The sequence below is a fragment of the Rhinolophus sinicus genome, chromosome 1 (assembly GCF_057876585.1).
Source record: "Rhinolophus sinicus isolate RSI-liver-muscle chromosome 1, RSI-T2T, whole genome shotgun sequence".
Lineage (NCBI taxonomy): Eukaryota > Metazoa > Chordata > Mammalia > Chiroptera > Rhinolophidae > Rhinolophus > Rhinolophus sinicus.
Genome location: NC_142501.1, coordinates 52186868 through 52210321, shown reverse-complemented (window position 1 = coordinate 52210321; position 23454 = coordinate 52186868). Strand labels below are relative to the sequence as shown.

General features: G+C 51.5%; 2 protein-coding genes across 9 annotated transcripts in view; both read left to right on the top strand.

Annotated features, from left to right (window-relative positions):
- The first annotated feature begins 2000 nt into the window (after nucleotides 1-2000).
- On the top strand, nucleotides 2001-8117 carry RHEBL1 (RHEB like 1). The gene is made up of 7 exons (XM_088791391.1): nucleotides 2001-3006; nucleotides 3589-3663; nucleotides 4020-4087; nucleotides 4367-4449; nucleotides 4538-4594; nucleotides 4792-4873; nucleotides 5265-8117. Exons 1-7 carry the CDS (start codon nucleotides 2955-2957, stop codon nucleotides 5529-5531), a joined length of 684 nt encoding a protein of 227 aa, XP_088647517.1. The 5' UTR covers nucleotides 2001-2954; the 3' UTR covers nucleotides 5532-8117.
- A 544-nt stretch (nucleotides 8118-8661) lies between these two features.
- Nucleotides 8662-23454, top strand: part of KMT2D (lysine methyltransferase 2D) — a 40377-nt gene continuing 25584 nt past the window's right edge. For 5 of the 8 annotated variants that reach the window (XM_074325748.2, XM_074325750.2, XM_074325751.2 and 2 more), the window contains exons 1-19: nucleotides 8664-10107; nucleotides 14372-14457; nucleotides 14717-14843; nucleotides 15030-15253; nucleotides 15378-15487; nucleotides 15649-15811; nucleotides 16149-16314; nucleotides 16415-16529; nucleotides 16671-16828; nucleotides 17034-17179; nucleotides 17318-18826; nucleotides 18919-20027; nucleotides 20477-20590; nucleotides 20929-21039; nucleotides 21658-21762; nucleotides 22520-22701; nucleotides 22883-23047; nucleotides 23143-23252; nucleotides 23345-23392. In XM_074325748.2, the coding sequence (XP_074181849.2) occupies nucleotides 14409-14457; nucleotides 14717-14843; nucleotides 15030-15253; nucleotides 15378-15487; nucleotides 15649-15811; nucleotides 16149-16314; nucleotides 16415-16529; nucleotides 16671-16828; nucleotides 17034-17179; nucleotides 17318-18826; nucleotides 18919-20027; nucleotides 20477-20590; nucleotides 20929-21039; nucleotides 21658-21762; nucleotides 22520-22701; nucleotides 22883-23047; nucleotides 23143-23252; nucleotides 23345-23392 (4711 nt within the window). In that variant the 5' untranslated portion in view covers nucleotides 8664-10107; nucleotides 14372-14408. Of the gene's footprint in view, nucleotides 10108-14371; nucleotides 14458-14716; nucleotides 14844-15029; nucleotides 15254-15377; nucleotides 15488-15648; nucleotides 15812-16148; nucleotides 16315-16414; nucleotides 16530-16670; nucleotides 16829-17033; nucleotides 17180-17317; nucleotides 18827-18918; nucleotides 20028-20476; nucleotides 20591-20928; nucleotides 21040-21657; nucleotides 21763-22519; nucleotides 22702-22882; nucleotides 23048-23142; nucleotides 23253-23344; nucleotides 23393-23454 lie in introns of all 8 variants that reach the window. The other 3 variants (XM_074325749.2, XM_074325746.2, XM_074325752.2) reach the window with 2 other exon arrangements.

Here is a 23454-nt window from a genome sequence, read left to right as displayed (position 1 = left end):
TACTTCCTTTATTTGATCTTATAGTGGTGATCTTTGCATATCTGTGATCTTTAAAAAGTAACCATTTAGGCATCACTTTTTCAGGTGATTGATATTTAATTAACGAATATCTTGGTCCTGAGATTGTAGATTGGTTCACTAAACATTTATTCCTAATTTCCTCTTTTTTTCCCCTCCCTTTACTATAGAGGGTAGATTATAAAATACTAAAATTTCCAGGCTCCCTTGCAACTTGAGATGCCCACATGATATAGTTTTGTCCAAGGAGATGTAGCTGAAAATATCCTGTGAGATCTTCTCTTCATGTATATATATTTTAAAAGCCACAAGAGAAAGCCCTGTGTCTTAGCCCTTTTGCTTTCTCCCAGATTGAAAACAAGAGAATTTGAGGATGATTTAATAGAGACTATTTACAAAGGGGGGGGCAGGGTGTAGGGAAAACCACAAGGGAGGGAGTTATGGAAACAGAACCAGAGAGCTGTGTGTGCATGTGGGGGGACTGCCCTGAGACGTGCTGTGACCTTCAGTGGGGGACACAGACACTGTCTTCCCTCCATCTATCTTCTGTGTGTGCTCCCCTTTGGCTGAACCCCACTGGGATTCAGGAGGCAAGGTCTGCCTCTTGGACACAAATCTGGATAGAAAAGAGTAGAAAGACAAACAGTATAAAAAGCATCTCTTATTTATCTTTATATCCCTAGTGTGCATAAAACATATAATAAGAGTGCCTGGCACAAAGTAGATGAAGACGTTTTTATTGAATCCAGTTTTTGGTTCTATCCTACTGTGCTTAAGACCCAGTCTGGAATCACTACCAACCTCGCTCAGGCCCATTTATCCAACATAAAATTGCTGATCTGCAAGGAACTTCTTTTACCCAGAAGAAAACGTATTTGTGTTCCTGAGGCCAGATTTAGAAATGGCTCTTTGAAACAACTTTCATAGAGCTAGACTTTTAAAAGCATTAGATGGTTCTATAGTTTTACAAAGTCTGTTCTCTAGTATAATTTAACTCCTAAATACCCACCTCATCAGGGCCTTCCATAAGAAATAACTTCTGTGTGCTACCTGTATGACTAAGTCTCAGTTTCCACATCTGTAAGATAAGGGTGATAATTCAAGCCTCACCTCCTCAGGCTTTCTAGAATACCACATTAAAAAGGAAAAAAAAGGAGTATCTCGTATCACACCCCAAATTACTTTCTAGCCCATTAATATCTTGGTTTTTTTTCCCCATTGCTAATTTTTTTATTGTAACGTATTTATTGTTTACTTGTAGATTGTTGGTTTTCTCCCAAAATACTACTTGGTCCTTGTGAGCAACGACTTTGTGTTGTTTGCTGCTCTTTTCCCAGAACCTAGAAGGGTACCTGGGACATATGTTTTTTTGATAAATATTTGTTGATGGGTGAATGAATAATACTACTTCTCAACCTTGGGGCTGTTGTGAATATTATACGAAGTAACTATGAAATGCACCTGGCATGGTGTTTCTTATTCTCTTTTTCCTTCCCTCGCCTCCTGTATCCAATCCTGCTAGCAAGTCAGCTTGACTTCACCCTCAAAACATCCCACATTCTCTATTTCATTCATCTCTATCTTTCTATCAAGCCACCCTCATCTCTGACCTGGACTATACAAATATCAGTCTTCTAGCTGATCTCCCTGCTTCCCCTTTTGCTCCTGTCCCCCTCAAACCCCAATCCATTCTCCACAGCTAGGGAGGTCTTTTAGAAACACAATTCAGTTCATGTCTTGCCCCAACTTAAACATCAACAGCTTTCTAGATATTAGAATTAGCCCAAACTCCTTTACATGATCCCTGCCTGCCTCTTAGACTTCATCTGCTTCAGGCCACCTGGCCTCTGTTTCTGTTTCTCATTCTCTCTCTCTTTCCTGGAATTTAACAAATTTATTTCCATTTGAGCACCATAGCACTGATGGATTCTTTATAGGAATCTTTTGCTAGCCTGGCTCCTTATTGTCATTCAGACCTGAGTTTAAATGGTGCTTGAGAGGAAGTATCACTAATTTATAAATGGTCATTTCTTATCACACCACCTTTTATAGCACTTAACATTATCTAATATTTCCTTGTCTTTGTGTTTGTTTCTTCCCAAGTAGGTTTTCAGCTTCGTGAGCGCAGAGACTTTGTCCTGTTCATCACTCTATCTCCAAAGTTAGAGCAGTGCCTGGAACGTATAGTATATACTTAATAAGAATTTGTTGAGTAAATAAATGCATTGATTACGATGATGATGACAGCGAAACCTCAGACTGACTTAGCCACAAATTGTAATAATTTTTCCAAGAATAAGAATTGCAGTTCCGAAGTTAGACCTGGGGCCGAAGGCTGGGGGAAACGGAGGGAATAATTTAGAACTTTGGCCTTTTTTTCCCTATCCAAGGACCCCAGAGACTTTGCCAAAAGGAGGCCTAGAATGTTTTGACCAGAAATTCCAGCCCAGCCACAACGGGTATTTCCCATCCAGGATTCTTCTCAGCCACTTCTACTAGATTGCAAACGCGCAAACACCTTTAGGACCCCGGGTTTCTTTCTGTTTCTTTATGAATGAACCGGCTCTAGTCTGCGCGTGCGCAGCTCCTAGTTCTCGCTCTCCACGTGAGGCCCACCCATCCCTCCTGCTGGTGGCCCCGCCCTAATCCTTTCTAATAGACCATTGGCGAGCGGCCTGGGGGCGGAGCCCGGAGCCCGGAGCCGCGCGGCTCTGTAGTTCCCCCGCGCGCCACTCCCTCGCTTTAGTCTTGCTGTGTTGTGATCACGTGGCCAGCTCCGGGCGCGGCGCTTGTTTTGGTTTCTCTCTAGCTTGCCCCTGGCAGCTTCGCGTAAGTGACTTTTCTGTACCGGTTGCTGAGCCTGTCTACACTCTGACCTCGTCCTAGGGCTCTCTCAGCCCGCGGTTCTGCAAGCCCTTTCGGGGCCTGCTCCTGCCATGCCGCTAGTCCTCTATAGCAAGGTGGTCATCCTCGGACACCGCTCTGTAGGTGAGTCTCGGTCTTGGGGAAAGCACCGCCGCACCGCCGCTTTGTGGCCAGAGGAGGCGCGCTGCCGCGGGAACGCGACCCAGGGAGGATGGTGGCATCGTTAGATTGGGAATGTAGAGCGAGGGTTGAAAGGATGGAGGAGGAAAGACGGGTGGTGGTAGTGTGTGGAGGACTGCAGGAAGGGGGAGCACGTAAGGGTTAACGGGCTTGGCTGCAGGAAAACCAGAGTAGTCTCCAGCGTTAGTCTGGGGTGTAGGGGTGGAGTCCCCGTTTGATGACAGGGCGCGGTTTGTGTGGGACAAGTCGCAGGTGTTTAGGTGCGGAGCAGACTTGATCCTAGGGAATCTCGGATTTTCCCAGGGGTGGGGTGGGGAAAGGCTTCCTGCGGTGCTACAGAATGCATCTGGTGGCCAAGCTGCGAAGACCCATGGCCACCACTAGACTAAGGGAAAGCATTGCCTGCGGCACTCACAGGCTAGGTTGCTAATTTGGGGCCCCCTTTAGTCCTGGGCCGCAGCCCAAAAAGACAGAGATATGAATATGCATAGCTGATTTGGATACAACTACCACTGCTTCCCACAGGGAAGGCATCTTGGGCACATCAGTTTATGGAGGGCAAGTTCTTGGAAGGCTATGATCCTAGTACAGTGGAGAAGAGTGAGTGGACTTCTCCCTAGGGGTGGGGCAGGGAGGGCTTGGTACCCCACCTGACCCCATGATGGGATTGTCCTGGTGCCAAGGGGATGATTTAATTAGACAATTTTATTAGACATTAAATCTAATCTCTTCTCTAGCAATCCTGTGCTATGAGTGGAGCTAGTGTGGATTTTGTAAGATACTGAGCCCAGAATGGTGTAGATCTAGACAATAAGAACCTTACCATTGTCTCTCCACTTTCCTGGAGAGTTCCCTGGACCTGTCCATCTTTGTCACCCCCAGGGTTAAGAATGTGTGGGGGCACACATCGCTAGCCCTACAAGGCACATCACAGTCAAGTTTTCTTTCCTTCTCAGCTTACAGCAAGATAGTGACTCTCGGCAAAGATGAGTTTCACCTACAACTGGGGGATGCAGCAGGGCAGGTACTAGTTTGGGGTAGGGTATCTATTAATAAATGTGGCAGTTCAGTTCTGGGAGATGAAGTCCAGTAGCCTCTGGCTCAGCTGTAAAGCAGTATTAAAAGAAAAGCATTTTAGCATCTAGTAATGTGCAGCACTTATTGGAGCTACTCTGTAAATACTTGTTGAATAGAAGTAACTAGAGTAGGGAGTGCCCCAGGGAGGGTCCCCAAAATGCAGCCCACCAACCTTTGCTATCTGATTGTTGTGTATCTAGGTATTGGTGTTTCTGTTTCTTGTCAGGATGAGTACAGCATTCTGCCCTATTCACTCATCATTGGGGTCCGTGGTTATGTTCTTGTATATTCTGGCACCTCTCTGCATAGGTAAGTGGCCAAGGTTGTGCGTGCAGGACGTGCGAGGATCTAAGGGCTTCCCAGAATAAGATCATAGCTCTATTTCTTGTATTTCTAGCTCCCAAGTCATTGAGAGTCTATACCAAAAGCTACATGGAGGCCATGGGGAAACCCGGTAAGTGGGTCTGGAGGATAAAGACATAGTGTGGACATGAGATGCAGGAGAGAGCAGAGGGGAATATTGATCTGTTAGGGAGGAGGCCAGCACACAGATTCCTTATGGTCTGATGGGGAGTTGCCCAGTCCCAAGGTGGAGGTTGGGGTCCATGGGCAATTGGAGCAGATCCTGTAGTAACTGCTATTGCCTCACAGGCTGCTGGTGGTGCTAGTGGGGAACAAGGCAGATCTGTCTCCAAACAGTTATGGAAATCTCTGCAGCTCAAGGCGAAAGAAAGTGAGCTGAGCTAGGAATGAGTCAGGCTCTAGTTCTGGCTCTGCCACTGACTTGAACAAGTCACTTCATCTCTTTCCATGTCTAACTTGAAGATTAAGACAAAATAATCCTTCTATTGCAAAAGCTATAATTTTATATTTCAAGCCTCAGTGGTAGGCTTATTTTAATATATTTTCTCCTTCCTCAACCCTCCTTCCAAACCTTGAAGTGGGATGCATTAGAAGTCTAGACTCTATAAGATTTTGCAGAGAACATGGGGACAGTACTGTCCTCCATCTTCATGTCTCAAGTTTGTTTCTAGGTAGGTCCAGGCGGTTGAAGGGAAGAAGCTGGCAGAGTCCTGGGGTGCGACATTTATGCGCAAGGAATCAGGTCTGGGCTGGAAGATTAGGAAGATGGTGGGAGTGGCAGTGTGTTTTCTTGTCGCACTGCTTGGTGTTGGGGATGGTGGGGGAGTGGAGTATTCACCTCAGAGCTGGATGGTATTATTGGCAGTAAACTAACTGACTTTTTTGCCCTGAATCTCTATCCCTTGCAGCTAACTCAAGGCATCTTCACCAAAATTATCCAAGAGATTGCCCATGTGGAGAACTCCTCCTATGGGCAAGAACACCGCTGCCATCTCATGGGAGCCCTCAGGCATGGGGTAGCTGTCTGATTCTGCCTCTGGCACTTGCCAGGCTCCAGTGGGGGCAGGTCCTCAGGACTTCACAGGTATGGTTGCCAGCTGTGTTCCTGGCCCTCTGGGCACACAATATGGTACCCTCATGTTTACACACTTTCCCCACACTCCAGTGGCCTGGTTGTCAATGTTTACAAGGGGTAAGAATGTCTCATGGGCTCTGGCCTCAGCTCTCTGTTTTTGCTAAATGAATTCTTATAACGGGCAGGGTTGCAATACGAATTCTGGGCATTGTTTATTCAGGACCTAGTCTCGTATGTAGATTTTGGGTTTTGGCTGGCTGAAGGGCCCTGGGGACTATAGAAGTGGAGCTGACTCCCTGGGGTGACAATGTGCGTGTGTGTGTGTGTGTGTGTGTGTGTGTGTGTGTGTGTGTATGCAAATAAACTGAGAAATCTTTTTATTGTTGACTTCTCTGTATATGGGGAGAGTTCAGGGCCAATATTTCCTTTTCTTTCCTCTTACCTCATTCCTATTCCTTACTCCTTACTCATTCAGGACCTTTACCCTAGGACTTAGTACTTGCCTTTCTCAGCTCTTTTCTACTGGGCCCTCCCTGTACAGGTACCAGTTGGCTGCCACTCCCATCCAAGTTCGTAGCTCTCAAGAGCCCTTTAACTACAGAAACACTACCCTCTAGCGGCCAGCTGCCACTTGCTGACCTAGCTTGTCTCCTGGGCCTTGGCATTTGCTGGAATTCAGAGAGTGGGTAGGATTTGGGGTAGAGGAAGGAAGCCCCTTATTCCTAATGATGCAAGAATTGAGGAGTGTAGAGGCAGGGACTAAACTGTTGTGAAAGTTGTCTTTCTAAGATAGTTGTGAGTAAAGTAAGAAATAATGCCTGTGGTGTATACCAATCCCCCCATACACCCATGTCCCCAGTGCCTTTCATTAAAATGGATTTCCTTTGCTCTTTTCATACTTTCGGTGACCTTTTCATACTTTTCACACCTTTGGGGTTGTGCTCCCTTTTTTAGTGTCAAGGCTATTGCTTCCTATTACCTACCACCTCAGTAGGAAGATGGATAGCTCAGCTAGGAAGGCTTGAGACTAGAGTCTTATATACCTCTAGTTTCTGTGTCTTCTCTCCCCACCCGCCACCAGCCCTAATTGGTCAAATACCTCCTCCAAGGACTTTACTGAATCGTATCCTTCACAGTCAGGGCATAGACTTCTCCTGATAACTGGGGGAAACTGAGTTATTCTGTCAATGCACTTAGTTGGGGAGGCTAGACAAAATCTAGGTATGATTTTTAGCTGTTACCTTGTTAGTGCCTGGCTCCAGGCTAGTTAAGCTTACAGTTGGGAATGACTGTTTGTCATGCTGGTTTTTAAAAGTCCTGCCAACTGCTTTTGCATCTCTGATCCAGAATCTAAAGAGAAATAAGGGATACTGGAAGAAGCATATCAAAAGAGCAATCTCAGTGGTTTAGGAGTCTCTTTAGGGTTGTCACCACCGTCTCTCCTTACATTAAAATTAAATCCTTTTGTACATCTGACCTGGAATACTCATACAGGTACCTACCCCCCTGCTGCCATTTCCATGAGGTCTGGGATAGATTTCCAAATGTCTGAGGGTTTCTAGAAGCGTATCAAGCAATCTCAAGGCCTGATAGCAGTAAATAATAGTGGTGAATGGCTGAGTTGGAATACTTTTTCACTTGGCTGTGTAATCTTGTATAGTTACTTAACCTCTCTGAGCCTCAGATTCTCATTTATGAATTATAATTACACTTTCATAGGGGTGAAGTGAGAATTAAACTGAGGTGATACATGAAATGCTTAACAGTTCCTCATACATTAACAAACCCTTAAGAAATGGTGGCTATTGTGTTATTGGAGGTCTTTCTGGTGAAAGTCTGCCTGTCTGACTTTAGGTGCAGAATAGGGAGGAGCCCTCCATTTTCCAACTTCTGTCTCTTGGTTTACTTATTCCACTATAGCTGGGACAGGTCTGGGGTTGCTGCTGGAACTTTTTGCTGAAATAGACCTGAACGATCAGCTCAGGGCACATGATGTCAGTGTGTGGTTAGCACAGGACTTGCCTAGTCCTGATCCCTCATATTGACTCTGGCCAGTACGGATTTAGGTCTCCTGCACTGTCCAATGTGGAAGCCACAAGTCACATATGGCTATTTAATTTAGTATTAAAATGAAAAAGTTTCTCAGTTGCACCACCTATATTTCAAAGTGCTCAATAGCTACATGTAGCTAAGTCACATTAGATAGTGTAGCTATAGTGCATGTTAGTGTAGCTATAGTGCATTTTCATTAGTGCAGAAAGTTCTATTGGACAGCACTGTAAACCTACCCAAGAAAAATGGCCCTGCATCTTAGTTGCCTGCCTTTCTCCCCAATCTTCCTTAAAAAATCATCATCATCATCCCAGGAAAAACAGCCATGGTTGATTCGTGGCTCTACTTCTTACAAGAGGTGGTTCATTGGGCAATTTTACTTATTTTAGCCTAAATCTCGTCATCTGTAATATGGACATAATTCCTTGTATATTCATAACTAAGGTGAGGAATAACTAAGAATATATAAAGTATCTGACACAGTTAATTTGTCTCCTCCTGTCCATCCCTTGGGTACAGCTAAGGCAGAAAAGGCATTCCACTCCTCATCCAGACTTAAGGGCGGGGGCGGGGGGTAGTGGGGGGTAGGCTACCTGCAGGCAGAGTGTTTGGGATCTTGTCTAGATTAACAGTACTCCGGCCAGGTAGCAGCAAGGCTCCAACGTACAGCTCCTTTGTTTACTAAAAGGGGACACAGGTCCTGAAGATCCGGAAAGACTGGGGGTGGGGGCACCCAGGAAAGGAAGGCAAACTCTACATTTGTTTTGATGGGGGGGGGGTGTGTGGTCATTGTGGGGGGGAGGGGGAAGGAGGTCACTGACAGTCCTTTTTCCTCATGAGGGGTTTTGAGAATCAGAAGGAACGACTCGTTCCGCTTTTCTTCGGGCCCCCGATCGTGGCAAGAACCCACCCTTTGCAGCGCCAGGCGCCTTGCCTCACTTTCTCCATTTGCGGACTCCAGTTCCCAGGATGCAGAGCAGCGACCAATCTCCTGGCTCTTCTTCCATCTCCCTCCCGGGAAAGACTGCCCCTGGCCAAGGAAAGGGAGCAGCTGGAGTTTCAGGGGCCGATAACTCCAAGGGAACGGAATTAGAAAGTGGTCGGAGTCCTAATTTCTCTAGCCGGGCGGCGAAGAAGGCAGTTCCAGCGCCGGGGCGAAGAGGAGGGGGGTTTCATTCCCACGTGTCTGCCCAGCGGCCGGCCCGGCGCCGTCGGGGTTAACGCGTGGCGGAGGGATCCCGGAGCGTGTGCGTAGAACTGCAGAGTCACAGCCTTTCCTCCGAGAGGGCCGTATCACTCCGCCGCTCCGCTCCAACACAAAATAGGGCCGCGTCTTCTTCTTTCTCCCCTTCTCGAGTGGGGTTCCCCAGGCAAAAGCGCCCCCCCCGGACCTCGCACCGGAGGCTTCCTGAATCTCCACGACCGCTGCCGAGATCTCGGGCCAGGAAATAGCCCCTTCGCAGGAACCACCCTACCGGCCGAACAGGAGGCGGAGGGGGGGAGGCGGAGCGGCGCCGCGCTGCACTACTTTCCTCTCCGGTTGCAAATGGCTGCCTCGTTCCCCACTTTCCGCTCAGTTTCCTGACCCCCCGGCGCCGGGAGCCGGGGTTGGGCCATGCACCTCTAGGCCCCCCGTGATCACAGCCAGCCGGGGGTCGAGGGGGTGCCTCCGATCAGAGCCGGCCAGGCCGGGGGCGGGGCAGCTCCCGAGGCCAGAGGGGAAGGGAGGCGAGCGCAGGGCCTGGAGCGGCCGGAGGGGAGCGGGCAGAGGGCTCGCACCGCCCGCCCCTTCCTCTTCCTCGCCCACCTACCCTCCTCCCTTCCCCGGGGGGAGCAGAGGGTGGGGGGCTCGAAGCCGCCGAGGGCGAACGCTCGGGGTCGAGGAGCCCGGCGCTGGGTGTGTGTCAGGTTCGGCCCCGCCGGCTCCGCGTCGCCGTAGCTCGCGCGGCCCCGGGGCGCCGGCCCGGGCGGGGAGAGGGGCTCGGCGCTCCTGCGAGGGTCTCACGTTCCATCCGGGCCCGGCGCGGGGCGGCGCGGCATTCCTTCCGGGCTGCTGGGGAGGCGCCTCGACGTTCCATCTGGAGAGCCTCGACGTTCCACCCGAGCCCGGCGCGGGCGGCCAGGGCGCTGGCCCGGCCCTAGGACTGAGAGGCCGCCCGACGACGCGGATGTGGAGCCTGCTCACCCAAGATCAAAGCCACCGGTGCTCTCTTTGTGTCCGCTCGGGATTCGCGGCCCTGGGGCTGTCCATGGAAACCTAAACTGCTGGAACCCGAAGCAGAGAACCCCTCTTTGACTTCTTGCTGTTTTTTTTGGAGAGGAGGGTGGCCACTCCGACCTGGATTTACCGTTCTTGGTCCCCCTAAGCCCCCCCGTGCGGGGGGCGGCTGTGATCGCTCTGGCGGTTGGAGGTCGGGGAGCGGCCCGGGCTCTGGCCATGTTCTCGGATGAGGATTTTTGGATCGCCTTGTGAAGAGGTGAGTGAAGTGCGCCCGGCCAAGGCCCAGAAAGGGTTGGACTGGGGGCATAGCCAGATGGACTATCTTGGCCAGAGCTGGCCTTTAGGTTGGAGAACGGGGTGCCAGGGCTGAGAAGGGTTCCTTTGGCACGGTCTGTCAAGGGAACCTGAGCCAGTGGCGGGCACAGAAATGAGGCCTGATGTCTTGGGGTGTGCCTCTTTAAAGACTGGGGGTTCAGGGAACCACAGGAGTTTGGGAACCTGGCCAGATCGCCTGTCTGCCTGTTTATTTTTGTGTTGGGGGGAGCTCTACTAAACAAGGACCCGGGCCCTGATGCCAGCACCAATCCCAGTCGGCTGCTTCTCCCTCAGGGTTCCCTGTGGGCCTTGGGAACAGAACAACTTGGGGCCGGTGAGGGAGGGTGGTGCGGTAGGGTGCCACAGACTTACTGCCAGGTTGCACTTTAAGGTTGTTCTTGCGCATCCAGGCACCCAGAGCAGTCTCTGGGAGAATCAAGCAACCCTAGGTTCTCACCAGGCCTTGCTTCACTGTGGAAAGGAGAAAGTGTGTGGAAACTGACTAGTGTAAGGAAGGGGGTGGCTGGGGCAAGAAGTAGGCGGGGCTGGGGGCAGCTCTGGCCTTACTGTTCAACTTTAAACTACCCCTGCCTGGCAAAGTGACCCCAGCGAGGCCTAGTGCTGTCTTAGCCTGCTTTACTTCCACTCCTCTCGGGATGGACATAATCTCTAGGGGATTATAGAGGAGGCCGTTGAGATTTGCTCCCTGCGAATGTGGGCTGCAAAAAATGGCTTTTGTCTCCCGCTTTCTCTGAGCCTGTTGTGGAGAGCTGGTTGCCCATAAGTCCTTAGCCAATCCTGCAGGCCCCTCCTCGATCTCTCTAGACCTTTCTGATCAGAGAATGTTAACTGGCCCTCTGATTCTGTCCCATCCTTGCAGAATAGGGTAGCCTGCACCTCTTTGAAGGAGAATGACCTGATCATAGCTGTTTCTGCAGAAGCCAGTGTTTCCAGCCCTGGCAGGAGGTGTTGGGGAGAATGGGTGTGCATGTGAGTGCACGAAGAGTGAAGCATGAGCCTCACACCTCTGGGCTCTGGGCTGGGACAGCCCCTCTCACAGCTGTCTTGCTGCCCAGCAGGGATTTGGCTGGTGTGTTTTGCCCCCTCACTCCATTCCCTGCAACATACTCATAGGCTGGATCTCTGAGCCTGGTCTTGGAAAGGAGAAAATAGGGGTTTTGCCCTGAAATATTTCCGGGTGGTAACCCTGAGGTGAGAGGTAGCTCAGGGGTGGTGGAGTGAGGCTAGCTGTCACCCAGGCTTTCTGCACCTGCCTCCTTTGGAGGGCTCCTCCTGTCATCTGTTCTCAAAGAACTTCCTTAGGAGAGGCCTCTCCTTGTTAGCTGTGGCTGACCCCAGGATGACCCAGGGACAGTCCAGGAGGGTCTACAGGCCAGTGTTGCCATTTGGATTCTTCCTGGAGGGCTGACCCAAAATGGGGGTGGGGAGACGTGTGGTTTGAGTCTCAGGCTGGGAACCAGGAAGTCTTGAGTCCTACAGAAGAGCTGTTCACTCAAGGGCCTGCTTCAGCCTTTCACCTCTCCAAGCCTCCATTTCCCCTTTGGCTGGGAAAATGGAGTTAAGGCTATCGGTCTGGGATAGAGGCAGGGAGGAGAGTGAGTTGAGATGACTCCCTGCTTTCTTCCTTGCTGTTTTGAGCCCCTTAGACCTAGGACTAAGGGGAGCCAGCACAGTTTTCCTCCCTAGATCTATACTTCTCTGGCATCTCTAGTTCCCCAGAGGAATCCTGGCCAGGTATTATCATAGTTTAGAACTAGGGAAAAAAGCCCTTGGTGTGTGTGTGTGTGTGTGTGTGTGTGTGTGTGTGTGTGTGTGTGTGGTGTGTGTGTTTTGGCTGTGAATGATGGGACAGGGTAATGTATGGTCTTTATTTGTTTGGATCTATTCAAGGGCCTGACAACTGGTACTCAGCATTAGGGTGCAGGTACTAGACTGCAGGGGCAGAGAATTGGGGCTCAGGCTTCTCGGAGGTGTCCCTAGGTTTTTTTGGGTATAGTTGGAAGTCAGTCTGCTCTTCACTTCTTGATCTCTCATATTCCATGGCTCCATGACTGAGGCTTCAACTTTGAAGGATTATTGGTACTGTCTCCCAAGGCTGGACGAAGGTGGTTTCTGTACCTCCCCAAGCAGTGCCAGCCTTACCAGCTTGAGAGGGCTGCGCTCGGGGGAGGGCAGAGGAATTTGTCCCTCTGGCCTTGTGTGAGGCAGTCCTCCCACCTACTGCATTATCACTGTTGCTTTTTATTTCTTGCTGTTTGTGACTCCTTTGGCCTCAACTTTGAGACCAGAGCAGGCAGAGGATCTTTGTAAGATTCTATAGTAAGATTCACATATTTAGGAAACTTTGAAGCCTTCTGTGTGTGGTCAAACCTTGAATGACTAAATAGGAAGAGGGTCCTGGCTGGTGCTCAGACCTCCAACCTCTGCTTCCCATAGGTGGCTTCTAAGGGCCCCTTGAAGCTCCAGGGCACCTTTTCTGTGGGCCGGCCAGGTGACCACCTTGCTTTCCTTTCAGGTGTGGTTGTGTGGTAGGTTTTGGAGAGATGATCTGGGAATGGAGGTAACAGGTATCATGTGATACTTTGTTTTCCCAATCTAGTAGATTCTGCTAGTGTGAGGTGGGGGGGAAGTAAAATAAAATTTCCTTTCCTGTGACATGTCATAAGAGTCTTATTACCAATCTCTGGAAATGAAGTGAGCTCAGGGAAGGAGGACTAATACTGTGGTTCTTAGGTAATTGATTTATTGATCCTGGGCACCTCTGAGGGTTCCCTCTGTCCCAGTTACTCAACCCCAAGTGGCTGACAAAGTTATTTAGTAGTTGGTTTGGGAAGAGGGGCTTGTCCTTACTGAGGTTGGTGTGGTCCTTCTGGTTAAACAAAAGGAGTAGAAAAGGTGAGCGAGAAACTTTTCAAACTTTTATTTAGAATTCTGTTTTAGGGATTTCCCCCCACCGCCTTCTCTGGAACACTATACTTTCTCTGCTTAAGCCTCTACCCCTTTCATTAAGAGCTGTTGGCACCTATCCCTTTCTCCCTTTGTAGGATCCTTTTTCTCTTCCTCACCTCTGTAATTCTTATGCTTTACTTCTCTCTTTTTTGGACTATGCTTAGTTACCTCTGAGGTTTAGGAAAATATGCCCAAAGGTGTGGGTCTCAACCTTCTTAGGTATAACTTTAGTGTGTTTCATTTGGCTCTGGTATAGGCAGGCATATTTTAGAAGAGGGGACCATTACCCCCACCCCCATAGTGCGTGTGGAAACCCTGCTTGACGGAAGAGGAAGGAAGTTACTCTGCTCTGCTGTGTCCTGCCCAGTTTAGAACTCCTCCAGTGGCAGTGTGCTTCCTGAGACTACAACTCCCAGCATGCCTAGCCTCAGGCCTGGTTACACATGCTCAGTAACTCTTAGGGCCCACTTCTGTTAACTTCTAAGGATATCTGAGGAAGAAGGGCAGTTGGCGTTGCTAAGGGCAACAACCTGAGGACTTCAGTCTGGGTGAGATCCTGAGATCAGTCACTGCAGGGTACAGGGGGTGGGCCTGAGCTGGATTTGAATGAGCAGTGGGTGGAAGTTGGGGAGTTTTCTCTGTTGTGTTTGGGATATCCTGGTTGGAACCAACGGAGGTTGGGGAGATCCATTCATAGCTGGACTTTAGTTCCAGTAATGTGTTCTACATCCTGCAAGACCCCAGACTCTGGTCTCTGAGAGAGGGATTTTTGGCTGCACGCAGACTTCTTGGGTTATGATTACCCATGGGTTGACAATGACAGACCTCTCGATAGCTGCCTTGAGACCTGAGGAAAAAGGCCAGGGGTGGGACCCATCAGAAGCCCAAAACTCAGGCATGAGGCAAAAGGCAATATTAGATATAAACTGGATTTGCTTCTAATTGGATGCTATTGCCCTGGAAACTCTTAGGCAGGAGGTGAAAAGTGAGAAAGGGGAGTGGATCCTCTGAGAATCCAGAGTGGGAGAAAGAGGGTATATGTTTATCTGGGGAAGAAGTAGGCAGTGGGATAAGAGTTAGGGAGAAGGATTTTCCTTGTCATTAGTATAGGAATTTGTAGGTAAGGCTTTGCTCTGATTTCTGTAGGGTCATTAACTGTCTGCTTGCTAGGATTCTGGGAAAAGTATTTAGCGGAGAGACTTACTAGACATTGCTATCTCTTTTAACTTTGACAGGTCTCCCCGAGAGGGCCCTGCCCAGTCGGAGAGAGGGATGGACAGCCAGAAGCCGTCTGGTGAGGATAAAGATTCAGAACCAGCAGGTGAGTGGAACAAATTCTGGGTTTATTGGCAGCTTTCTGCTCTTCCCAGACAATCTTATATTTCTGGTTCTGGCACAAGGACAAGAGCTAAGTCTGTCTAATAGACAGGTTATTGAAGGACTTTGTTCTTTGGGACAAAAGTAAAAATTCCATCACTGTGATCCACCAAGGGTTTTGGGCAATCTCATAGGTCCGATGAGTGGACTAGTATTAAATAATGGGTGATGGCTGATGCATGCTTCTCTGTTTGTTCATTCAGCTGATGGACCTGCAGCCTCTGAGGATTCAGGCGCCACTGAGCCAGACCTTCCCAACCCACATGTGGCGGAGGTCTCTGTGCCCAGTTCTGGGGGTCCCAGGCTTCAGGAGCCTCCCCAGGACTACAGGTAACTAGTTGGAGAAACTGAGAGTATAAGGGCACATGAGGATTTGACTTGAGAATCTTGGGCTTAAAGGAGGAATATTTAAGAAAATGAGTGTTTGGGAAGCATAGGCATATTAAATCATGGGGTAATCAGGGGTGCCTGTGGGCAGGGCCCCGGTGTGGTACTGATGCTTGTGTATGTCCACAGTGGGGGTCCAGCACGGCGTTGTGCTCTCTGTAACTGCGGGGAGCCTAGTCTGCATGGGCAGCGGGAGCTACGGCGCTTTGAGTTGCCATTTGACTGGCCCCGGTGTCCAGTGGTGTCCCCTGGGGGAAATCCAGGGCCCAATGAGGCAGCGCTGTCCAGTGAGGACCTGTCACAGATTGGTTTCCCTGAGGGCCTGACACCTGCCCAGCTAGGAGAACCTGGAGGTAAGTATTGGGGAGGTGGGTAACTGACCTGGGCAGGAAAGGAGGTAGGGGCTGGTGGTCCTGAGCCAATGATCACCTTTTTGTTAATTCTTCCCTTTCTGTTTACCTCTTTCCTCCTACACAGGGTCCTGCTGGGCTCACCATTGGTGTGCTGCATGGTCGGCCGGCGTATGGGGGCAGGAGGGCCCAGAGCTATGTGGTGTGGACAAGGCCATCTTCTCAGGGATCTCACAGGTGGAACTGGGGCTAGGGGATTGCATAGGCAAAGGGCTGGTGGGCTTCTTAGAGTCAGGGTAGAATGAGGAGGGCAGTGGGCCTCTGGGGTAGAGCTGGTACCTGACCTGTTGCTCTAGAGTGAGCACACTGGCACTGAGGCTTTGTCTCTACCCTGGCAGCGCTGCTCCCACTGCACCAGGCTCGGTGCCTCCATTCCTTGCCGCTCGCCCGGATGTCCACGGCTTTACCACTTCCCCTGTGCGACTGCCAGCGGTTCCTTCTTATCCATGAAAACACTGCAACTGCTATGCCCGGAGCATAGTGAGGGTGCCGCACATCTGGGTGAGAAGTCCTGCACTTTGGACATCGGGCCATGAGGGGCAAAGTGTGCCTAGGGTTTTTGTACTCTGCAGAGCACTCATTGAAGTCTAATTTTATACTGCCAGTCTGCTCCACTAAAATAGGTGTGAACTTTGAGAGGGCAGGGGTTTGCCTGTCTTGTTTACCATAGTGTCTGCAATGTCTAGAACAATGCCTGGCCTATATTAGGCAGACACTCAGTAACTATTTGTTATTTGTTCATTCTGGTCCATGGACTGCCTGTTATGTAGACAGCTCTATGCTAACTCCTGCAACGAGTCCATAGCTGACCTGTATTCTCTGTCCCTTCCTACTGCAGAGGAGGCTCGTTGTGCAGTATGTGAGGGTCCAGGGGAATTATGTGACCTGTTCTTCTGTACCAGCTGTGGGCATCACTATCATGGGGCCTGCCTGGACACTGCTCTGACTGCCCGAAAGCGTGCTGGCTGGCAGTGCCCTGAATGCAAAGTGTGCCAAGCCTGCAGGTAAGAATGGGAGGGCAAGAGTGAAGCCTTAGGTGAAGTACAGGTTAGGGTTGAAAATGAGGGCAGGGAGGACCCTGTTATGTGCCCTGTGCCCATGCAGGAAACCTGGGAATGACTCTAAGATGTTGGTCTGTGAGACATGTGACAAAGGATACCATACCTTCTGCCTAAAACCACCTATGGAGGAACTGCCTGCTCACTCTTGGAAATGCAAGGTGAGTGTCCTTGATCCTGCCTAACTCTCCCTAATTCTGCCTCCTACAACATCCAGAGTTTCTCTGCTGTGACAAGTCCCTTGCTCCCCTCCAATCTCTGCTGTCTGACCAATGTCTGTTTTGCCTTCTCCCTTCCCTTAGGCATGCCGAGTATGCCGGGCCTGTGGGGCAGGCTCAGCAGAGCTGAATCCCAACTCTGAGTGGTTTGAGAACTACTCGCTCTGTTATCGTTGTCACAAAGCCCAGAGAGAACAGCCTATCAGTTCTGTTGCTGAGCAGCATCCTGCTGTCTGTATCAGGTACGTGGTGTGGACCAGAAGAGATTGGGCTGCGGGATCGGAACTACTGAGATTGGCAGGGGCCATGTTAAAGTAAGCTGACTTTGAGAGGAGAGCCTTAAGGTGGGCTGTATAATCCATAGCATTTATGCCTTGCCCCATTGCGCTCTCTAGGAGTTGATAGCTAATGTGAGCCACGGTGCCTGCTCCCTTGTACCCTCTGCAGATTCTCACCCCCAGAGCCTGGCGATCCCCCCACTGATGAACCCGATGCTCTGTACGTTGCATGCCAAAGGCAGCCAAAGGGTGGGCACGCGACCTCTATGCAACCCAAGGAACCGGGGCCCCTGCAATGTGAAGCCAAACCACTAGGTGAGTAGGGTTTGAGGGTCCCTGAAAGTAAACCCCTTCTATTCTGCGGGAAGGGACAGCTTCTGCTTTGCCCCAGACCGTGTACTTCCTGTGGAGTGGAGTTGAGCTAGGTAGGAGCATAGTGTGTTATGTCTGCAGGGAGAGCAGGGGCCCAACTTGAGCCCCAGTTGGAGGCCCCCCTAAATGAGGAGATGCCACTGCTGCCCCCACCTGAGGAGTCGCCCCTGTCCCCACCACCTGAGGAATCACCCACATCCCCACCGCCTGAGGCATCGCGTCTGTCCCCACCGCCTGAGGAATCACCCCTCTCTCCACCGCCTGAGGAGTCGCCTCTGTCTCCCCCACCTGAGTCATCACCTTTTTCTCCACTGGAGTCACCCTTCTCTCCACCGGAGGAGTCACCCCCATCTCCCCCACTTGAGACACCCCTTTCCCCACCGCCTGAAGCATCACCCCTGTCCCCACCATTTGAGGAGTCTCCCCTGTCCCCCCCACCTGAGGAGTTGCCCACTTCCCCACCACCTGAAGCATCTCGCCTGTCTCCACCACCTGAGGAGTCACCCATGTCCCCTCCACCTGAGGAGTCACCCATGTCTCCACCACCCGAGGCATCTCGTCTGTTCCCACCATTTGAAGAATCACCCCTGTCTCCTCCCCCAGAGGAGTCTCCCCTGTCCCCACCACCTGAGGCATCACGCCTTTCCCCACCACCTGAGGACTCACCCATGTCCCCACCACCTGAAGACTCACCGATGTCTCCCCCGCCTGAGGTATCACGCCTATCCCCCCTGCCTGAGGTGTCACGCCTGGCCCCACCATCTGAGGAATCTCCCCTGTCCCCACCACCTGAGGAATCTCCTACGTCCCCTCCACCTGAGGCTTCACGCCTTTCCCCACCACCTGAGGACTCACCCACATCCCCACCACCTGAAGACTCACCTACTTCCCCGCCACCGGAGAATTTGCTCATGTCCCTACCCCTGGAGGAATCACCCCTGTCGCCACTGCCTGAGGAGCCGAGACTCTGCCCCCAGCCTGAGGAACCGCGCCTGTCCCCTATGCCTGAGGAGCCACACCTGTCCCCTCGGCCTGAGGAGCCACGCCTGTCCCCTGCACCTGAGGAGCTGCTTCTGTCCCCCCGGCCTGAGGAGCCATGCCTATCCCCCGCACCTGAGGAGCTGCACCTGCCCCCCCTGTCTGAGGAACCACGCCTGTCCCCCATGCCTGAGGAGCCGCAGCCTTCTCCCGTGCCTGAGAAGCTGCCCCTGTCCCCCCGGCCTGAGGAGCTGCATCTGTCACCCCGGCCTGAGGAGCTGCGTCTGTCCCCCCGGCCTGAGGAGTTGCGCCTCTCCCCTCGGCCTGAGGAACCGCACCTGTCCCCCCAGCCTGAGGAATCGCACCTGCCTTCCCAGCCTGCGGAGTCGTGCCTGTCCCCTCAACCTAAAGAGCCCTCTGAGGAGCCAGGCCTATGCCCTGCACCCGAGGAATTGCCCTTGTTCCTCCCACCTGGGAAGCCACCCTTATCCCCCTTGCTTGGAGAACGGGCCCTGTCTGAGCCTGGGGAACCACCTCTGTCCCCTCTGCCTGAAGAGCTGCCGTTGTCTCCATCTGGGGAGCCATCCTTATCACCTCAGCTGATGCCACCAGGTAAGGGGATGTTAGTACCCCCTTACTCTGGGACAGTCTTAATTCTATATGGTACATCTAATCTAAGCCTCTCGTTTTCTCTTTCTCTCCAGATCCTCTTCCTCCTCCGCTCTCACCCATTATCACAGCTGTGGCCCCACCGGCTCTGTCTCCTTTGGGGGAGTTAGAGTACCCCTTTGGTGCCAAAGGGGACAGTGACCCTGAGTCGCCATTGGCTGCCCCCATCCTAGAGACACCCATCAGCCCTCCACCGGAAGCTAACTGCACTGACCCTGAGCCTGTACCCCCTATGATCCTTCCCCCATCTCCAGGCTCCCCAATGGGGCCTGCCTCTCCTATCCTGATGGAGCCCCTTCCCCCTCAGTGTTCCCCACTCCTCCCGGATTCCCTGCCTCCCCAGAACTCCCCTCCTTCCCAGTGCTCTCCTCCTACTCTGCCACTGTCCGTTCCTTCTCCACTGAGTCCCATGGAGAAGGCAGTGGAGGTCTCGGATGAGGCTGAACCACCTGAGATGGAGACTGAGAAAGTCCCTGAACCTGAGTGCCCAGCCTTAGAGCCCAGCCCTACTAGCCCTCTCCCCTCCCCCATGGGGAACCTTTCTTGCCCTGCACCCAGCCCTGCCCCAGCCCTGGATGACTTCTCTGGCATAGGGGAAGACACAGCTCCTCTGGATGGGACTGACACTCCTGGTTCCCAGCCAGAGGCTGGACAGACCCCTGGCAGTTTGGCCAGTGAACTTAAGGGTTCCCCTGTGCTCCTGGACCCCGAGGAGCTGGCCCCTGTGACCCCTATGGAGGTCTATGTCCCCGAATGCAAGCAGGCAGGGCAGGGCTCACCCTGTGAAGAGCAAGAGGACCCATGTGCACCAGTGGCCCCTACCCCACCCACTCTCATCAAATCTGACATCGTTAATGAGATCTCCAATCTGAGCCAGGGCGATGCCAGTGCCAGTTTTCCTGGCTCAGAGCCCCTGCTGGACTCTCCCGACCCCGAGGGGGGCGGCTCCTTGTCTATGGAGTTGGGGGTATCTACAGATGTTAGTCCAGCCCGAGATGAAGGCTCCTTGCGGCTCTGTACTGACTCTCTGCCAGAGACTGATGACTCGCTGTTGTGTGATGCTGGGACAGCTGTCAGTGGAGGCAAAGCCGAGGGGGACAAGGGGAGGCGGCGAAGCTCCCCTGCTCGTTCCCGCATCAAACAGGTGAGGGGCTATCCAGCCACTAGATGTGGTCAGTGTCATGTCAACTGTCAGACGTGTAGTCCAGTGTCACTGACACCTTCCCACTTGGCTTGTTGAATCCTAGATGCTCAGAGATGCTTTAATCCATTCTCTTATTTTATTAAGGAGAATGTTGATAATGTAGAGGGAGAAGTGACTTGCCCAGTTTCATGGTTACCCTGTAATATAACAGAATCGGGACTAGAAACGCAGTTCTTTCACGCTAGTATTTTTTTGTCATTGTATCATGTTGACCTCTCTTCTTGGGAAAAGAGCCACCTACCTGTTGCTCTCTGAGCTGGCTTTCCCTCTGCCCTACCTGGGACTCGTTAACTGTCGTGCTCTGTCCATTTGTCTCTTCACTCCAAGTCTGTAGACCCAACATACTAGCCCTTGATTTGCCCCTATAATCATCCCCTTCCGTCACTCAGGGTCGCAGCAGTAGTTTCCCAGGAAGACGCCGGCCACGTGGAGGAGCACATGGAGGACGTGGGAGAGGACGGGCCCGGCTAAAATCAACCACTTCTTCCATTGAGACTCTGGTAGTAAGGAGAGGCCTCCCGTCCCCCAAACACGCTTCAGCTGGCCCCTTCAATCCTGCCAGTCCCCTGCACGCTCACCTGCCTGCCTGCCTGCTAGCCTAGGGCCTGTCCGGCTGTCCATGCTCCTTCTGCCCACTTGGCGCCCCCGGCTTCTCTGAAATCTCTGCTGTGGGGCTGAGGCCCAGTTTGGGAGCTGGGGTGTTCTTTCTGCTTCTTAGTCCTGGCTCCTGGCTTTCATCTTACCCAGGGGTGCACACCTCCTTCCCCCAACACCAAAGGGGAAAGCAGCTTAGTTGGGGCAGATTTAGCTGCCTCACTTCCCACAACTCTCTGCCTATAAGGTTGCTGATATCGATAGCTCTCCCAGCAAGGAGGAAGAAGACGATGATGACGACACCATGCAAAATACTGTGGTTCTCTTCTCCAACACAGACAAGTTTGTCCTAATGCAGGTACCATACTTGACTGGTGCAGTCCTACCCATAGCAGTAAGACCTGGCAGACTGATGATGGGTGCGTGTGTTTTGGTGTGAGGGTAGATGTAGAAAACCAAGGACCTAACTTCTGGGGACCCTAGCTAATTAGGAAACAGTGAATCAGAATCACATTAATTTGTCCATCCCTCAAATTTCTCTTGAGTGTTTCCTCTGAGCTTGGCACTGAGCTAGGAGCTAAGGATAGAGGAGTGAACAAAGACAGAAATGCTTGCTCTGTTGAAGCTTATAGTCTAGGGAGCTTATGTACGTTCTCGCTTGAATAATCTCAAAGCTGACAGAATACTGTCAGATACATTACTCTCTCAGCCTGACCAGTATTCATTCCTCTTGTCTTCCTTTCATTTCTCCTTGCCTTTACCCATGTCAGTCTATTTCAATTCAAAGTACCTGATCAGATAAACAAGCCTAGGAAGGAACAGGGTCCCATGATGGCTCACAGTGTTCTCATGGGTTTTTGTGATGGGTTTTTGGTTCCCTGACTCCTTCCCTCAGGTTAGAGTTGTAGTCATTTGCCAGGATCGAGTGGGATGAACAGACCTAGTTGGACATTGGGGTTTCTGTGTGTTTCCCCAGGACATGTGTGTGGTATGCGGCAGCTTTGGCCGGGGGGCAGAGGGCCACCTCCTTGCCTGTTCCCAGTGTTCACAGTGCTATCACCCTTACTGTGTCAACAGCAAGGTGAGTTGGGCCCCAGAGGACAGGGCTGGGGCATGGGGTCCCTTTTTTCTTATCCTAGGCCCCTGTCCTGGCCACACGGCTTAAAGTGGCCACTGGTCATGGAAGTCATTTATCAGTCACCAGTGGTTATCAAACTCATCTTGGGGAAAAGTACTTTGGGAATGGTGGCAGTCCTTCTAGTTTCTTGGTGGTAGACCATGATTTGCTGGTGTAATTCAATCTATCATAGAAACTATGAGAACTTTACTAGTAGAAAACATGATATAGCCTGGGGATAACATGTAAAATCAAAATCATAAGCAAATGTCTACAAACAGAAAGTGTTTTTGACCCAAGCATGATCAGTCATTTTGGGGTTTTCATTAATGTTACTTTAGAACTTGGCCACTGCTAACATTCACTAACTTGCAGCATGCTGTAGCCGGTTTTAAATGTTCAAGGAAAATTGGGAGAAATACAACCTAATTCTATCCACAGTTTGTCCGGGGACTTGGCTAGTGAAAGATTGCCATTGCACTCATGTAATGAGGCAGTGGCTGGGTGAGGCTGTTCTCTGTACAGCAGAGATCCCTGGGAACCTAAGTTTAGAAGCTCTTCTTGGGGTGAGGGTGCTCTCCATAGCCTCCCTGTGCTCACATGGATGTCTGGCCTGAGCATGGGGGTCTTCCAGCCCCACCCATAGAAGTCTCACCCTCCCCTAAGAAGTCCGCCCTCCCCTCTGCATCCTGCCCTGAGGAGTTGCCATTTGTTACCCCAGATCACCAAGGTGATGCTGCTAAAGGGATGGCGTTGTGTGGAGTGCATCGTCTGTGAGGTGTGCGGCCAGGCCTCGGACCCTTCACGCCTGTTGCTCTGTGACGACTGTGACATTAGCTACCACACATACTGCCTGGACCCTCCACTGCTCACAGTGCCCAAGGGCGGCTGGAAGTGCAAGTGGTAAGGAAACCCAGGATCTTCAGAGGGGCCTGGGCCTGAGATGTCAGAGTGGATGTGATATTGAACGTATGACCCAGGCTGTGTTCAGAAAGCCAGGCTGGTTGCTCGGTTCTCAGTGAGGACACCTCTGGATGCCTTGGGTTGGTTAGGTGCTGAGGGTCTGTCTTTCTGCCCCCATCAGGTGTGTGTCTTGTATGCAGTGTGGGGCCGCATCCCCTGGCTTCCACTGTGAATGGCAGAATAGTTACACACACTGTGGGCCCTGCGCCAGCCTGGTGACCTGCCCTATCTGTCATGCCCCATACGTGGAAGAGGACCTACTAATCCAGTGCCGCCACTGTGAACGGTGAGGGTGCCCCTTTCTCCTTGTATTGGCTCCCTCTTCTCTGTTCTCAGCTTTGCATTATCTGGGTTTATCTCTTCCTGTCTCCCTTTTCCCAGGTGGATGCATGCCGGCTGCGAGAGCCTCTTCACAGAGGATGATGTAGAGCAGGCAGCTGATGAAGGCTTTGACTGTATCTCCTGCCAGCCTTACGTGGTAAAACCTGCTGGTGAGTACCAGGTGCTGAGGACGAGTCCGGACTGGGGTGCCTTGCTTTGGGACAGGGCTTTAAGCTGCCTTGGTTTGTCCTTCTCTCCACAGCGCCTATTGCACCTCCAGAGTTGCTGCCTATGAAGGTGAAAGAGCCAGGTGAGTCACAGAAATTCGGAATGCCAAAGCCAGAGGAGAACTTAGACACTGTCTAGTCCAGC

Coding starts and splice junctions, on each gene's coding strand:
- RHEBL1 (XM_088791391.1), top strand. CDS start 2,955: ATGCCGCTAGTCCTCTATAGCAAGGTGGTCATCCTCGGACACCGCTCT. Junction 4,088..4,366: donor TGGGGGATGCAGCAGGGCAG/GTACTAGTTTGG, acceptor GTTTCTTGTCAG/GATGAGTACAGCATTCTGCC. Junction 4,450..4,537: donor TCTGGCACCTCTCTGCATAG/GTAAGTGGCCAA, acceptor TTGTATTTCTAG/CTCCCAAGTCATTGAGAGTC.